At 45.3% G+C, this 18,652-nt stretch overlaps 1 protein-coding gene across 1 annotated transcript in view; it reads left to right on the top strand.

The window, feature by feature from the left end:
- Positions 1–3,010: 3,010 nt before the first annotated feature.
- The window catches only part of ahrrb (aryl-hydrocarbon receptor repressor b), a 38,020-nt gene continuing 22,378 nt past the window's right edge, over positions 3,011–18,652 (top strand). Inside the window, exons 1-2 of the mRNA XM_061254472.1 lie at positions 3,011–3,091; positions 5,866–6,051. Of these exons, the coding sequence (XP_061110456.1) occupies positions 3,030–3,091; positions 5,866–6,051 (248 nt within the window). The 5' untranslated portion in view covers positions 3,011–3,029. The remainder of the gene's footprint in view (positions 3,092–5,865; positions 6,052–18,652) is intronic.

Raw genomic sequence — 18,652 nt, 5'->3', positions numbered from 1 at the left:
CCGCATTCAAAGATCTGGGTTTAACGTTTTGAACATGTGGGTGGCTTTGTTTAATTCAACGGTCTGTACGTCTTCCTCCGAGATTCTGGGGAAGTTGGCAATAATTCCTACTTCCGAATTTCGTGCGTGCGAAGTCTGAAGTGCGTGCGTGCAATATGTAATGTTTTCTAGAACCCAGTGCAGTATTTTTATTTTTGTAACAGGAGGAAGGTCAATTACATTTGTGTGTGATTTATTACTTCTTCTTAATTTCATTAATTATTTGGCACAAATGCTCGCAGGGCTAGAAACGGCTTTGCTCGAATAGTTACCTGTTAATTCCATTTTGTGTTGTAATTGACCCGTTTTAAATTTTCACTAAAAGTGAAAAATGATTTTTCGAACCTGAAGCTCCATGGCCTTGCCTTATTTTCTGTGAAAAAGAAAGAAATTTGAGTACACATGCTACTCATTTATCCAAAGTTCTCTCTCGCACCTCTGTATATACATGTACACGAATACTTGCATGCACAGCTATGCACACATATATTCATGTTGCCTTTCTAAGAATCAGATATGCAGCCCGTTTCATTAATTGGACACACAGGTAATCAACAGGCATTAGTCATATTTTATCTATATTGTCTGGGAATAAGATAGACAGTATTTGCTATTTATTTCTGTATTGCTTTCAATTCCCAATAATGTTCTGGGTCAATTTGATCCGGCGAACAGTGCCAACGTGTCCAAAAAGTAAACAGAACCCAAGGGTTAAAGATTACGTTGGCGGGATTGCTGTCCTATAGCTCATTTGCAGTAGTGTGATCTGAAAGTCTGAAGGCAATTTGGTTGGTTGGTACAAAGGCGAAATGTGCTATGTATCAGGATGCCTGGTTTTGTTCTGAAAATGTATGGTCCAAATGCATTATTGCTATGTAAAACTGCAAACATCCATACCCATGCATGCGGTCCAATCAGTCTTTGTTGGCTACACGGAAATCTCTTGGAGAGAGATGATGAGCGGCCCTGCACCCTGGCCAGTTTCACATTTATAATATCGATTACTCGGTTACTAGGTCTACAACACAACTGATAAAATGCCCTATCGAACTTCGTCATACACTTTCTTAATGGATTTGCATTTTTATTATGTTTATTTAATAAACGCATTTCCAAAGGTTTTCCACTTTCAACGTCGAATTGAGATTTATTTAATATAATTTCAGGACATTTACATTTGGCATGTAGATGCGGTTCTAAATAAACGTTAAATGTTATTGGTCGATATTTTTCCTATCAAAGAAACAATCTGTATATAAGACGTAGACTTGCTGACGAAACTATAGACTTGTATAGCCTACCAACGTACTGACCGGTGCATTTAATCTGACAGGATGTGACCGCACTAACCCCCTACATCTAATCCTGGTGGTGTCTCCGTAAAATAAATATCGCCTTTAGTTACCAGGATTTCTGGTACACATTACTTTAAGCCAATATAAAATGCATTTCCAATCGTTTACAATGTGAGTGCATCAGTATGAGTAAAGTTGTTTTGTGCGCGAACAGCCCATCACCATCAACAGTATTTCTTAAACACAGCTAGGCGTTTGCCGATTGAGTACTAGAACAGGCATATATTTTCAATAAATGCAAAATACAATTTTATCACTTGAATGTTCTACGCAACGTATAACATAAAGCTACGCACCCCTTTAACCTTACATACCGTGTCGAGTAATTTATCCGAACTGGCCGTGGTCGTGACCGCTAAGCTATCTGCCCGCTGGCTGAACCTATGAGCTCGTGTAATACGTCCTTAAATGACGCCTTTATTTTCTTCTAAATCATGTATGTTGACTTGTTCCCCCTCGCGCGCATCGAGCGTCTCCTTACTGGTCAAAGCGCCCATTTGGATTCCATAACAAGTGCATAACATAAAGTGTGCACACGTCTGAGATAGCTGTCCATAGGTACGCAATGCACCTTTAAATACATTGATAAACGGTAGGCCTATACTTTAAATAATTTATGAAACACCTGAACAGACAAATCCTGCCCTCTTCCGAACGATACGAACTGAGTTTCATTGATGAACCTGTTGCGGTGGACACTCCGAATCCCGATATTTCATCCGTGTTACGCGATGAGTTGAGGCGACCGAGGAGACGTAGGCACTGTAGCTAACGCGTCGCACCTCACAGGAGAGTGGCTTGTATTGCGTGTCACCATCCACTGAAATGTATCTCTCGCTCTCTCTCTCTCGCGTGTGTGTATGTGTGTGTGCGTGCGCGCATGGGGAGTGTGTTTGTGAGGCAGAGGATCGCGTGCGAAGAGCTGGCCTGTCATTCAGTGGAATCTGCCACCTGAAACACAAGGAAGTGAACGCAACCAAAATCGGGTATATAACGTCAACCACTCCGACTGCTACTTTCTGCCAGCTAAAAGATCCCTAGTTTACTGTACAGCTCGCGCATACTTTTTCCCCCCAATACCCATGGGAGTTACCGTTTATAAACTAGTGCCAGCTCTGACCACTTTTGGCAACTAATATATACTCTAGAAACTGTCCTGGAATTAGTGCACATTTTCTGAGCCATTCGGTAAGTGCATCCGTGTTTTTTGTCATTTCTGTAAAACATACGTAAATTGTGTGAAACTAATTTATGTCGGATTATGAAATATTCATAATCCGACATAAATTAGTTTCACACAATAGATGATAGAAGATGATCTGACGCTATACTATCACTTTCTTGCGATCATAGGATCTGGTTGCTAAATGTAAATAAACGTGATTTTAAGACACGTTTTCATTGTTTTGTGATTTATTTATTTTATTATTATTATTATAATTATAATTATTATTATTATTATTGTTCTTTCCCTGACAGTGTAACGATTTGCCTGCTCATTGAAGATTTTGAATCACGCCTGTACGTTAAAGTTAAATACACTTTTTACGCAAAAGGCATGCGTGTTTATAGTCTTTAATACGCTTCTGTTCCTTTGTTCACACGCACCTGTTACATTTCCAGCGGCGCGAGATCATGATTCCACCTGGGGATTGCATGTACGCCAGCAGGAAGAGACGGAAGCCCGTTCAGAAACAGTTAAGTGTCCCGCTATTTTTCTTTGTTCCACGCAGGAGGAAGTCGTTTCCGCTTTTTTGTGCATTGGAAAAATGATTCATTCAGTCTTGACGAACTCCTAAGAATTAGCAAAATTGTCTTATGCAAGCCCACGCGTAGTTATGATATGTATACGTTATTAGCCTAACCTTTCCCCCAAAAGTGTAAAAACAAAAACATGGAATCCTTACTTTACATGTTGCAGTATTTTCATCTTCAATTAATTTGTTGGTTAGCACATCCAGGTGCGTTGAATGAGTGTGATTGATCAATGACATTTAAAACAACTGTTTTATATTTCCACTGAGTAAATGCAATTGGTTTCATGGATATAATATGTATTTAAAACAATATTTTTGCAATGAATGCATATCTGCATATGACAAATCAGAAGCACCGCGCCGGAGGCATTATGTTTTTGGGTTGTCCGTCCGTCCGTCCCACTCTTGTGAACGCGATATCTCAGGAACGCCGCGAGAGAATTTCTTCAAATTTGGTATAGACGTCCACTTGGAGTCAAGGTTGAACTGCTTACATTTTAGTGGTGAAAGCTGAAAAGTTAAGGTCGCTGTGACCTCACAATGACGTTTTTTTGGGCCATTACTCAATCATTAATACGCTAATTATGACAACATTTCTCACAAATGTCTTATGGCGACATGACATGGCAGTAAGAGCAGTCGTCTGGCAGTCGGAGGGTTGCCGATTCGAACCCCCGCCCGGGCTGTGTCGAAGTGTCCCTGAGCAAGACACCTAACCCCCAAATGCTCCTGACGAGCTGGTCGGGGCCTTGCATGGCAGCCAATCGCCGTCGGTGTGTGAGTGTGTGTATGAATGGGTGAATGGAGAAGCATCAATTGTACAGCGCTTTGGATAAAGGCGCTATATAAATGCCTGCCATTTACCATTCTTATATGATTTTATATCCAAAAGGTCAAAGGTAAACGTCACTGTGAGATCATAATGTTTTGCTGCCACTTCAGCCTAAGAAAACGATCTTGGGTTATTTTGTTGATTGGTGATGTAATCATTAGTTGATATCTTAGAGTTAGCATCAAACACTTTTTGCTTGAATATTCTTCAACTGTTGTTGGTTTGACAGAAAAACATTACGCTGCAAATCAAATAAATTCATACAATGTTATTTCATTTTATAAATAAATGTAAATAATCAAATATTTCCACTACTCTGCCTTGAGCTAAATATTCAGGTTGTAATGAGAAAAAATATTTAATTCAACATTTAGTGTTGTTAACATTAAAGGTAACGCCAATGACAAGGAAACGGCACAAAGATAATGAGAATACATAAAGCACTACTTGTTGTGGATTCATAAAGTTTAGAAGTTAGTTATTGCTGGACAGACAGGGGGGTAACCTGCAACTGCAGTTTTTAAGTAGTTTGTATAGCTATAAAATGATTTTTTTAAATAGTTCGTATAGCTATAAAATAAATTGCTTAGACTTGTCTTGTGTTTCTGCTTGGCCATCTTTGGTAATAATGATTCGTTCATTTCATGCCATGTTCATGGGGAATTCTTCTGTCTGGTGTAAATGGTAAATGGTTGGAATTTATATAGCGCCTTTATCCAAAGCACTGTACAATTGATGCTTCTCCATTCATCCATTCGTACACACACTCACACACTCACGGCGATTGGCTGCCATGCAAGGCCAGGAGCATTTAGGGGTTAGGTGTCTTGCTCAGGGACACTTCGACAAAGCCCGGGGCGGGGGATCGAACCGGCAACCCTCCGACTGCCAGACGACTGTTTTACTGCCTGAGCCAGGGCGCCCCCGTTTACCTACAGCACAAGGGAAGCCAACTGATAACATATATTAGTAGCACAGCACAGGATAAGATGATAAGAGACCTGCAACTTGTTATATAAGACTCCTCAATGCAGATAAACATGCACAAACTGACCCCCCCCCCCCCCCCATAATGAATATAAAGTCTTGCATGTGTCTTAGAATGGAGTAACAACAACAGCTCAAGTTTTTTTCAACGTTCAATAACTTTTGGAAAGTAATTTAAAACCGGAAAATTTTAACTCTGTTTTCCAGTTGTGAAATTAGCGAACAATTGATTCTATTTTGCAATAATTTCCTCCCTACCTCCCTGTGAACCTTAATTGTTGTCTTTCTGTGATTTACTTTGTGTATCGGTATTTTTAGTTGGCTAGGTAAGCAGTGTTTGGATAGTTAAGTTTGGTCACTTATGCTTTGTTGTTTGTTTGTTTATTTGTTAAAAAAGAAATCTTATCCTTATCTTTGTTGTACAGGTAGCAGTTTAAATTGTACTTCCCTCTAGGGTCTTTCAGCGGACTTATCCCTGGTTATGGGTACGCACTTTGTTGTACGTCGCTCCGGATAAGAGCGTCTGCCAAATGCCATTAATGTAATGTAATGTAATATTGGGGGAAAAAACCTGTTTCTTGTTAGATGTTAGACCCCCCCCCCCCCTCCCCCCTCCCCCTTAGGAGAGGATAAAGACAAAAAACAGATGAAGCAAACAAACTGTCCTGAAATATAACAAAACAAAGAGTGAAATACTGAGACGCTTTATGAGAAGTCTCCCGTTAGACTTGGCCCTAGCTCGTGGGGCACATGCGCCCCTCTGCTGTACGCAAACGAGCGCGGCTGGATGCTTAGCGGCCCACAATGCACTGCTTCCGCCACTTCCCGAATGATCGGCGCCTGTACACCTACCCGTCTCCGTGTGGCTGAAGACATTGTCCATTTCCGTTGCCAGGAAGCCGGCCGCGGCCAATCAGAAGTCGAACCCCTCGAAGAGGCACCGCGACAGGCTGAACGCGGAGCTGGACCGTCTGGCCAGCCTCCTGCCCTTCCCCCCCGACGTCATCTCCAAGCTGGACAAGCTGTCCGTGCTCCGGCTGAGCGTCAGCTACCTCCGCGTCAAGAGCTTCTTCCAGGGTGAGTCCCCCGGGCGTGGGGGTGGGCTTTGTTTTCATGGTCTGCCAATGTGGTGGGGGGGGGGCTTCGTTTTCATGGTCAGCCAATGGGGGGGCGCTTTGTTTTCCTGGTCAGCCAATGGGGGGGCTTTGTTTTCCTGGTCAGCCAATGGCAGGGCTGGGAGAGGCGAGGCTTTGTTTTCCTGGTCAGCCAATGGGGCGGCTTTGTTTTCCTGGTCAACCAATGGCAGGGCCGGGAGAGGTGAGGCTTTGTGTTCATGTTCAGCCAATCACAGTCCGTGTGACTGAACGTGGGTGATCTCTATGCCTTGCCGCTCGATGGAGGCAGGATGTGGCCGATTCCGATTGGCTGACTGTTATTGACTCATTCCATTGGCCGGCTCGAGAAGGCTTGTAGCGGCAGCGTGCGTTCACTCCATCCTTGCAGTCGTTGGACAACAACTGCTTTCTGCACGTGACATTATTTATATTTTTATTTGTATTTAAATGTAATATCGATCTAATAACTTAATGATGAGTGGTGTGTAAAAAAAACTGCCCTTGATATTTAGGCTTGATATTTCATGCTTGTGTACATCAAATCCCTCAACTCCTATAACCCAATGGAATATTTGGAGTACATAAAAATGACATACATTCTCTTTTAAGCTGTGACTTTTTCCTGGTGAAAGTTCCCTAGTGCATTAAATGTACTGTAGAGACAGTGACCACTGGCATATTTCACGTCTGTCTGTCTGTATGCTCTCTCTAATCCTCACCTCATTCCCGGTCCGACGTGCTTCCCGCAACTCCTATCCCCTCTGTTGCCCTTGCGTTGTTGTTTAATGTCAGAAATGTTTTGGCACTGTGCCTTTCATGTTCTGCAGAAGGGGGGCCTGCTGAAAGCCAGTGTTTAACTGAGTCCGGCCTGATCAACTGTAACATATTAAAGCACCTGTAATGTTACTTTTAATCTTTTCCTGGATAGAGAAAGAATGAAAGGAAGGTTATGTATAGTGAGCTTGAGAAAGAAAATGCACAGAAAGAACACTGACACAGACGTGTAAAAATGCTCCGGTCTGACGTTCCTGGAATGTCTCCTATTTCCTCAAAGGGGATTTCTGTGGAACAGGTGGGATTTTTTGGGGGGAACTGGTGGAATTTTTGTGAACACCAATCAATTTATCCTGCTAATTTAAACACAATGCCAGTCTCTTCTTCTGAAGATACAAGTCAAATGACATTATGTGGCAAACTGCGGAGGGTTTTTGTAGAGAGAGCCGTATGGTGGAAGATTTAGGGTAGTGACTCTGTGGGCCAGATTTGATTTCAAATCCACAGGGAACGGAAAATATGTTTTTATTATTTACAGAATAATATGTATGGAAGTAGTTTACACATGTGATGAACAACATACACCTGCTCTTAAATATGCTTTGCAATAATTGATTGTGTCCAGCAAATTAAAGTAGATGATTCTTCAAAGTAACTCGTTGAGGATTCATGGTTGTAACCTCTTAACTTTTGAAAAAGATTTGATGTGCCAGTTGGCGAACCACACAACTGCAATAGGATAGGCTGCGTGGGCACATTGTGTCTTACATCGGGAGAAAACAATCCATGAATGAAATGAGTCACACATGGTGAATCACACTTGATATCTAAAGTGGTCACTGTACAGTTTGACCTCAAAAAGTGACAATTGTAGCCTGTCTACGAACCTAATAATTAAATTGTGATTGCCCTAAAGAATGTAAAATAATATATTGCATTGAAGCACGTAAAATAATGTATCATATTCCACGTATCGCTGGTCTCAGTGCAGCAGCACAACATGGCTGCTGTCAGCTCACCCCACACCCTGCTACAGCCCACAATGAGTTTAACTCTCTTTAAGGCAGTGGTCTCAAACTCAGTGCCATGGAGGGCTGTGTGCGCACTGCTTTTCATTTCCAGCCTCAGATCTTGATTACGTAATTTATTAAATTATTTGCCGAATTATGGCTCTAGGTTTGCACAGAATCTATATAAAGTGAATGCGTTGTTTGTGTTTTTATGCTGTGCTTTTGATGCAGTGCTTTTATGCTGTGCTTTTGATGCAGTTAAATTCATATGGGTGAATGAGTAATTGGAATCAATTAAGGCAGCAGTAATTGGTTGGAATGAAAGTGTACTCTGCTTTAAAGTGTGAAGTCACAAATGTGTGATTTGAATGTTCTGAAACAAACAGAACACCCCAATGCTGATGTCACAATCACCACTGGTAATTGAAAGCAATGGAGTAGAACTCTGACTTTTCAAAGAAACATTCTAAGGAAACAATATACTCTTTAAAAAGGGTTTTACTCACAATCTCCCTTCCCTGTATGGCTGCTTCTGTTAGTTCTGCGGATTACAGGCATCATGACTATCTTCTCAAAGCGGTCAAAATTGCAGGGTCAGTTTGGTCGGCTTCCCAGGCTGCTGGAGACCCACTGCTATAGCCTGCAAGCCACCCCCACCCCGTAGCAATCCCACTTTTGAACTAAATTGGGTTATAGTATTTGAGCTATTTTAAGCTTATACTTTTCATGGTATTAGGTGTACTCTGTATGTAGTGCATAGTTAACGTGAATCTGTGCTTCAGGGATGTTGCATTCTTACTTGATGCTACGTTCATAGCCAGGTCTGGTACTATTGTTCAGACAAAGCTGAATGTGCTTGTTTCTTCTCCTACATTGTATGTTTCCCTGGATAAGATCATCTGGTAACTTGATGCAATTTATTACAATGTATTGAAACATTTGAAAAACTCTGTGTCCGTGTCAGCGTCCGTTGTCACTTCATAATGGCTCCTCTGATTCTTTGAGTCTCCCTCCACAATTACAAGCTTACTAGGGATTAACTCTGTGTCTTTTCAAACGGGAACCGCCTGCCTAATGTACCCATTGTTGTCATGGGAACGTGGGGTGGCAGCGTGGCACGCTGATTAAGGAGCCAGGCCTGTAATTTTGGGCCTTTGATCTCAGCTGAGCGGACACCCTGTGCTTCCTGCTGGAGTGCTCTTCAGCGAGACACGTATCCCACGCGCATGCAGCTGAGACGGACAGCTGTCTGAAGCTCTGACTCACCCTGCGGATGACTGTCTAAAACTCTGACTCACCCTGCGGATGGCGGTCTGAAGCTCTGACTCACCCTGTGGACGGCTGTCTGAAGCTCTGACTCACCCAGCGGACAGCTGTCTGAAGCTCTGACTCACCCTGCGGATGGCTGTCTGAAGCACTGACTCACCCTGCGGACAGCTGTCTGAAGCTCTGACTCACCCTGCGGACAGCTGTCTAGCACTCTGACTCACCCTGCGGATGGCTGTCTAGCACTCTGACTCACCCTGCGGACAGCTGTCTAGCACTCTGACTCTCCCTGCGGACAGCTGTCTAGCACTCTGACTCACCCTGCGGATGGCTGTCTAGCACTCTGACTCTCCCTGCGGACAGCTGTCTAGCACTCTGACTCACCCTGCGGACGGCTGTCTGAAGCTCTGACTCACCCTGCGGACAGCTGTCTAGCACTCTGACTCTCCCTGCGGACAGCTGTCTAGCACTCTGACTCACCCTGCGGACAGCTGTCTAGCACTCTGACTCACCCTGCGGACAGCTGTCTAAAGCTGTGACTCACCCTGCGGACAGCTGTCTAGCACTCTGACTCACCCTGCGGATGGCTGTCTGAAGCTCTGACTCACCCTGCGGACAGCTGTCTAGCACTCTGACTCACCCTGCGGATGGCTGTCTAGCACTCTGACTCTCCCTGCGGACAGCTGTCTAGCACTCTGACTCACCCTCATGTTTTCCTGCTCAAGAAAGGGAATTTGGGAACCTGCTGGCTTAGGCGTCTAGCTCTCAGAAGGAACGTTTAATGGGTTGGAATTGAAGATAGATTGAAAATAAGTGATCGGAAAGACCCCGTAGTGCCACAGCGGTGTACCTGCTGATTGGCTGAGGGGGGCGTTCCAGGAAAGACAGGTGAAGAAGGCTATAGGCTGAAAGTTGTGATGTCACAGTGGGCCAGTACTGACTCTGCTATCAGACAGAGGCCGTGTTCCAAACCGCATCTTGCTCGTACTGCATTTCAATGAATATCAGCCTGAAATGTAGTATGCTAGTATGCTAGTATGCTAGTATGCTAGTGTACACTCAAGTTATGAACCTGCTCACCCACCTACTCACTCCCTCACACATAGGCGTGTGCAATTTTGCGACTTAATGCAAAAGGTGCAATTTGTAATGATGCATTCGATCCTTATTAAACCTAAGTTGTTTTTAGTTATATAGTAGTGTCATAACAGTTACATAGAGTCAATTCATGGGCACTGTCAAGTTAAAAAAAAACTAAACAACTAAAGGTAAAATGCTGGTTGTAAACTCCGTGACAGCATTCTGCGGTTATTATAACTGAGATATTGTTTTCCTGTTTACCGTGTGAGTGCACTGCTGCCCGTGGGAGTGCTGTAGTTCACACTCTGGCCACTAGGGGGACAGGGTAAGGATGCTGGCATGCCCTCGGTCAGACTATAGAACAGAGGAGAGAGAGACGGTGCGCGAGGGTGAGAAGTAAACAGGATACAAATGTCATTACCGTCCGGGTACATTCGGGAAATTTGAAGAACAGAAAAGTACCTCCACTGTCACTTTATTTGCGCGAGTGCAGTGTTGACGAGGGGTTATCTCTGGCCTGGACTGCACTGCCCAGCTGTGGCAACACCTCTGAAGTTACCATGGTAATCCATGGTTTCAAGCGATGGTTTAATCTTTCGCTTGAATCGGGGGTGTCCAGCCGTACCTGAAATGGGTACGGATTTGCGTTTTGTTTTTTGTTTTTTGTTTTAGCCCAGAACTAGGACACCTGATTCTACTTATCAAGGTCTGGATTGAAGACACTTAGTTCGTGCATTGAATCCGGTGTGGTATTTTGACTAAAAGGAAAACCACAATCGCATTGTCCGGGCGTTCTCTGTGTTCAGTCCAGATACATGTAATGTCTTAAAATTCACATGACATTTTGGTTATCCAGACATGCATCAATATTCCCTATTGTGACAAACGGCTTGTACAATAGTGCGCCGTAAAAAGCTGTCCTCGTCATTTTACCTGGATGACATCTTTCTGATAGTTCATCGTGATTTTACCATGTCTACTTTCTTAATATAAACATAATCAGCACTCTTTGGAGAAGGGCATTAACTGTCAGAACGGTTCCCGTGGCGATAAGAATGGCAAGCTGAAGGCCGTAATCCAATCAGAATCCGATGGAGGGGTTGCATATAAAAAATATAAAAAATAAACGTGGACGAACTCATTACCGCTACATTAGCGGGGAAACGGGTGTCATTTGCGGTCATATCAGAGGCGCCTCTCATGCAAATGTCGCCCATATCTCGTAGAGTAGTCGCCCGTTAATGATCGCATAGATTGGTCCTGTGTTGCACAGGCCAGAAGGTAATGACCCTCCGGAGCCAGCCGTGGTCTAGACACGGAGCATTGTGCGTTAATAGGGCCACGCTGAGCACGCAGCGTGTTGACGTGTGGGACTCCGTGTCGTTCGTCTCACATCACAGCCGAGCCCTTTGTTGGTCCAACACTGCTGCCGGACTCTTTTGTCCGCGGCAATTACGATCAAACTCCGGCTGCTGGGATGGTAACGTCGCCCGGCCGCCAGTGGCGTGAGTGAATGTCCGTGTTTAGGAAAAAAAAAAAAAAAAAAAACCGTCACGCAGGTCTCTGAACTCAGGCCCGCCGGAATCCGGGGGAAGTTTCGGTTGACGAGGCGAGCGAGTCTGCTGATGCGGTCTGTCGCCTTTACCATAACCGCGAACAGCCCTCGAACACCCGCGGCGCGAAGTTGAACAGCTCTTGGAAAATAAACGGCGCGTTTGCCCTTCGCACGAAGCTGAGTGGATGTTAATTCGCGTGCTTTTCCTTTGCACATTGCCCGCTTTCCCCTGCTCCCACAGGAGATGAGTTGCAGTTGCATCAAGGAAAATCCCTCATAAATATCAATGACTGAAGTCCGATGATAATTATGAGCAAGCCGAGATGCATGTAAACTCTTTAAACATGCTGTTAAATTTTAGCATCAAGTTCTTTTCACCACTTTTTTTTTTTTTTTTTACCAAAATAATAAAGTTTATTGCTTACTTAGAAATGAAAACATAGTGTAGCTACATAGTATTAAATAGCATATACAATCCTCTCCAAAAGTGTTGGAACAGAAAGTTCAATTCTTTAGTTTTTGCTTTACACTGAATTTTGAGGTCAGAAGATGTACACGAGATGACAGATCCGAATTTAATCTTTTATTTCCTGGTATTTTTTTTAAATCTCTATTTATTAAACATCAACACAGCTAGGTGTAAGTACCAGGAAATAAAACCTGAAATTCTGAATTCTTGTCTCGTTTTTATCTTTTTATCTCAACCCCAAATGTATTCAGTGTATTGCAAAAACAAATTAACTGGTCTTGCTGTTCCAATACGTTTGGAGGGGACTGTATTAGGTACAGTAGGCTAGTTTTGGTTTCAAGAAATTGATGTGGGGTGAGTTTTTAATTTAAACACCATTGACAACTCATGATACCATTTTTAATGGGTCATACTTTTTGAAACAATCCAGCTAGCTACAATCCAATTCTGTCCTGAAAAAAATAAAATCAATAAAAAATAGAGCAAATCTCACAACACAGATCATGTTTAATTGTTTATATATATATATTAATTGGCTGAAAGTAGCATCCTGTAGCCTATGTTCGATAGGCTATTGGCCTGAATATGGACAAATAGGACAGAAACTATTTGAAATGTGTAGATACAAAATACATTTAAAAAACATTGTCCTCTGAAGAGGGAGATGGATGTGGGTTCTTTTCAGCATATAGTGCTGAGGCAGTGTTACGGATCCCCGGTTGTAAGCCACTCCAAGGTGCTGGTGCAGCTCGTTCTGATCACAGAGGGACGGTGGGAGGTGGCTTCTCCAGCACCTCGTGAGGGCCTGTGTTCCTCCCCAGCGGGGACCTGTTTCCGGAGCGTTCAGGTAACGTTTAGGTAACGCGCGGCTGCTGCCAGTCTGAGCGGTCGATTACCGTTAAGCTTGAGGGTGAGGTAATAATCTGTTCTGTTGTCGCGTTCAGACAGACGCGGTTCTGGTTCTGGCACTGGTTCTGGTTCTGGGGTCTCAGAACCATGGTGCTTTCCGGCGAACCAGCCTGCGTCCGTACCAGTGTGAGCAGAACCCCAAAGTTCCACCGCCCTCCATCGTCAACGGAGGGCGTTGCTCAATGCACAAGGCAGGCGGAATACGACACGCCCACTGATGACGTCATGGCTCGCAAGGATAAATCAACTATTTTCCGGTTCCAGCTCAAATTTTCAGGGTTCGAACCAAATTATTTTCGGTCTGAATGCGCCGGCCGAAAAACCATGCTGTCGGTCTTTTGAAAATATGAAATAAATTTAAATCAGTATAGAGCTCTAACAATGAGTTAGACAGCCTATTTAGATCGAATTGTATGTTTTGGATTATGTTTATATCAGTGATAACCACTGTTTCTCGTTGTGTTTGTATGTGTTCTATGATTTAGCCTACAAATTAATCAGTGTTGGTATGTGTAGTTTATATGTTTGGCTATATGTTGTTTTGGTTCTATTAATAATTCATGTGGACTCCAGAAAGAGTATAGCTAGATGTAAATGCACATAAACATAAGCATACTTTAGAGCGAATTTCAGCAGGAGTAAAGTAAAATGTAAAATGTTGAAGTAGCGAGGAGGTGGGCGTGGCAGCGAGCGGAGCAGTCTGTCGGCCGGTGAGGGGAGCCGTCGCTCTTGAATGGGAAGAGGCGGGTGGCGAGCGCTCTCCGCGTCTCTTACCGCCGCGATAGCGTGACTGCGCCCCGGCAGGAGTTGCGGTCCCCGGGGGTGCGCGCGTAGCACGACAGCGCGAGGGGGAGGCGTGTTCCCGAAGCGCTTCAACTGTAAACAACGTTTACCGTTACCCGTGCCGCGGGGTCTGGCGGAGATCGGTCTCTGGGGCCGTTAAAAGTACGCCGTGCAGTTCAGCCCCTTCCGTGCGGCGGTGCGGTGGGAGAGGTTCTGTGGTTCTAAGCTCAGCTGGTGTGTGAGGGAAACACCGTTGATTTGGACCATTAAGTTAAGTGAGGTTGGAGGTTGGCGGTTTCTGTCTCAGAAAGGGTTGAGCAGAAGGTGCCGTTGAACATGGTTTGCATCACTAAATATTCAGCGGTATAATTTGATAGTGTAAAATAAATGTGCAAATTAATTTAAGTTATATATCCTCCTGAGTGAATAATGTATGCATATGCATGTATCATTTTGTTGACAGCAGAACGTGTCTTCTAGTGTTTTAACCATTTTATTCAGGTATAATTAACTCTCAAAGTTTTAAGCAAAGCTGAGGCTGTAAGCTTAAAAGCTTTGACATATTCCCTTCATAATGAAAATTGTATCCATGGCAACCTTATGTACCCTTGTCTGAAGCTTCACCAGAGGTGTACAAATACACCAGAATCTCAGGCAGTTTTGACTCATACTTAATGTGAATGGCAGTCAATTCAAAACGTAAAACACTGGATCTTATTCCAACCTCCTGGACTAAAAGCTTAGGTGTGTAAAAACCGAGGAATTGAATGACTATGTTCACAAAGGTCCACTCACAATGTTTAAGTTATGAGGCAAATTGAATAAAATTATTTTATCATCTTGCCTTGCCATCAAAAAAAACAAAACTTGCTTTAAATAGTCACTTAACACATTGAAACTCACCCTCTACTTCTCGCATACAATTTGACAATATGAACCCGTAATGTATGAAATAAAAATCATTTGAAATGTTAAAACGCCAGTACTGCAGTTAGTTGTGTAGCAGTAATAACAGGTCCTGGCGGATTGGAGCGTATTACCCGTTGGTCTCGGGCATTGCGTGACGCTTAATGTTGGGATTGAAGACCTCTGTCCGTGTCCGTATGGGAATCAGCGCAGAGTGACAGATATTAAAGCCACCCCCCCCCCGGCTGTCTCCACACAGAGCTGAGCTGGACCAGCTGGGGTGAGCAGAGTCTGGGGGTGGGGTGAGCAGATTCTGGGGGTTGGGTGAGCAGATTCTGGGGGTTGGGTGAGCAGATTCTGGGTATTGGGTGAGCAGATAATGGGGGCGGGGTGAACAGATTCTGGGGGTTGGGTGAACAGAATCTGGGGGTTGGGTGAGCAGATTCTGGGGATGGGGTGAGCAGATTCTGGGGATGGGGTGAGCAGATTCTGGGGGTTGGGTGAGCAGATTCTGGGGATGGGGTGAGCAGATTCTGGGGGTGGGGTGAACAGATTCTGGGGCGGGGTGAACAGATTCTGGGGGGGATCCCTCTCTTTAACAGTCACCCCCCCAAAAAAAACAAACAAAAAACCCCCACATTTCCATTGCTTTGTGATAGGATGTCGTCAGGTGGTGAGAAGGCAGAGGCACACATTGATAGTTTATGATGATACGGTTTCATCTACGGATTGCGAGATTGTGTGATAACTTGACTGCAGTTTTCGGGTTGAGCATCCTCGCTTTGCTTTGTGTTACATCCCTGCCAACTCCTTTGCTGCTCGCGTTCTTCCAGTGTAACTTCAGCCATCTAATCTTGCGTCTGACAAAAAATAGACCATAAAGTGCATTTCCACGGCAATAAGTCACGCTTGACGAAAATGTCAGATAACCCTGGAATTCTAAGGTCCAGAAATGTTTTGCACCGGGAATAGAATCAGTAAACGTACTTAGGACCGACTCAAAGACTGGGACGGGGTTCAGAGGGATTTGGTAAATTCAATTGCCTTTCCCTGCTATTATTCCGGTGCATCGGAAGCGCACGCCGCCGTGGGTTCTGCTGCGTGACGTATGAGCGTGTAATCCACTTCCTGCACCCGAACGCGCCACTCTTTTGGGCCAGAGTTCCCTCCTGCTCAACCTGCGGTCGATATGCATTTGTAATTGGGGAGTTGTGGTACTTGGGAGCGGCTGGCAGCCACAGTGCAGTCCCGGGGAGACAAACTTCAGTTCTGACGCCGGCGCCCTGGTCAAGGGCAACGGCAGGAGCACACCTAGCCTGACCTGTGTGCCCTTGAGTGTGGGAGGGAACCGGAGTACCCGGAGTAAACCCATGCAAACTCCTGTTCTTTCTCTGTTTCTGAAGTGCATCTGCTGCTGAAATGCAAAACTATCCCCCTGGGGTGACGGTAGTAGTAGACAGTAGAAGTTTATCGTAGCATGTGCTACTCAGAGATTGATCGATCAAGTGCAGAAGACTTCAGTGCCTATTCAGTGCTCATTCAGAGCAAAGGGTGATCACTGGAAAAGTTTGGGAACAATCCCAGCCACATCCTCTGTGTGGAGTTAAATGGCAAATGGCTGGAAATTATATAGCACCTTTTATCCACAGTGCTGTACAACTGATGCTTCTCATTCACCCATTCACCCACACACTCAGACACTCAGACATGCAGGGCACCGACCCGCTCGTCAGGAGCATTTAGGGGTGAGGTGTCTTGCTCAGGGACACTTCGACACAGCCCGGGCAGGGGATCGAACCGGCAACCCTCCGACAACTGCTCTTACCACCTGAGCCAATGTCACCCCAATAGTTTGCATGTTCTCCCTGTGTTTCCGTGGGTTTTTTCTGGGTACTCTGCTTTTCTCCCACACTGCCATTACATTACATTACATTACATTACATTATTGGCATTTGGCAGACACTATCCAGAGTGACGTACAGTTGATTAGACTAAGCAGGAGACAATCCTCCCCTGGACCAATGCAGGGTTAAGGGCCTTGCTCAAGGGCCCAACGGCTGTGCGTATCTTATTGTAGCTACACTGGGATTCGAACCAGCAACCTTGCGGGTCCCAGTCATGTACATTAACCACTACACTACTGGCCGCCAATGCTGTTGCCCTTGACCGAGGCACTGGCCTCAGAACTGGAGTTGCTCCCCGGGCGCCGCACTGTGGCTGCCCCACTGCTCCTCAGCGACTATGATGGGTTGAATCCAGAGGACAAACCTTTCTCTGTCTTTCAAAACTATCGGGCCTATCTCCGTTTCTGTTTCTCAGGTTTCTTATCAAAGCTCTCATACGCATGGCCTGTAGATTACTGCTTTTAGTCCCGCGTAGCAATGGTGCACCTTTGAGAAAAGTTCTTGTACCGGATTGCTGTCAGTATGTGACCAACTGGAAAACTTTATCATGTTAGTATTTCATCAAACAGATGAATCTGCTCCTCATCAGCGCCCTTTGGATTATGCTCTGTGTTATGTTTATGTAACGCAAATCCCGTCTGCTCTTGCTGTTCTATTTGAACTCATTTCTGCATGTGCATGTAAAAGAAAAAAAAAAACGAAAGTCTGTGAAGTCCGTCGAGTTCAAGTCCAAGGTAGCATGTGCGCTAATGTCATTTACCGTCCTTTCATGCTAATCCTTTTCACAAGTCCCTTTCATCTCAAATCTCATATACGCTGACCCTCCTCTCGCCCAGCGAACGCGCACGGAACACACATTACTGTAATGTACTTACAGCCGCCGGCATCAAAGCGGAGTGTGTGTGTGTGTGTGTGTGTGTGCTGTGTGTGTGTGTGTGTGTGTGCGCTCTGTGTGTGAGCTGTGTGTGTGTGTGTGTGTGCTGTGTGTGTGCTGTGTGTGTGTGTGTGTGTGCGCTCTGTGTGTGCGCTCTGTGTGTGCACTCTGTGTGCGAGCGGGAATGTGATTACGGTACGCGGACAGGCCGTCGCAGGGCACACTGGAGTCACATTATCCCTGTTTATGTGCGCAATAAGCGTGTCCCCTGGATCCACCCTTCTGCCCGGGGGCCCGTGTTCGGGGGCCCGTGTTCGGGGGACCCGGGCCCTGCTGGTGATTGGTCATCAAGGGCCCTGGCCTCCGTGGCACGCGATGTTGTTTGAATACAGAAAATGACCCCAATATGCCATTAATGAGATTAGCATAGCGCTCCGCCCCGCCCCGCCGGGACACAATGTGCCCCTCCTCGCACGCTACGCCTCGGACAAAGGCGCCGTATCGCCTCCGCGCTGCAACTGCCACCCAGGGGCGGCTCACAGGAACGCAGGGGAAGTGTCCGCTGGTCACGGCGTGCGTTAGCAGCCATCCTGACCTGGCTTGCTGAGCTGACACACACATTGCCTGTGCATGCTTACTTTAGCATCCACAAAAACCCCCCAAAAAATGGCAAACGTTTGATCAATGAACAGCACAAAAGTGCCCTTTGAATAGTTTCTACATCTCTAGACTGTGGCAGAGCTTGTGTTATGGCTCTCACTGGTTTTAAACGTCCTTCTCCGTGTGTGAGTGTGCGGTAACCGAACACGTACATCTCCGTGTGTAAGTGTGCGGTAACCGAACACACAGGGCTCTGGCACTGAGCAGACCGGCGCGGGACGGTCCACGGCAACCGTAGAGAGCACTGCTCCTCGGGCTCTCCCTGATTGGAGGAGGGCCGGGAAGCCCCTCCCCCCAGCCCTCCCGCCGAGCCAAAGAACAGACCCGTCGCTGTCTCTTTAAGAGGCTCTGTCGCTGAGTGGGCGGAGCCTGTGCTT

Source organism: Conger conger, chromosome 9 (genome assembly GCF_963514075.1).
Source record: "Conger conger chromosome 9, fConCon1.1, whole genome shotgun sequence".
NCBI lineage: Eukaryota > Metazoa > Chordata > Actinopteri > Anguilliformes > Congridae > Conger > Conger conger.
The sequence above is the reverse complement of the archived record's forward strand: the minus strand, read 5'-3'. Positions and strand labels throughout refer to the sequence as shown.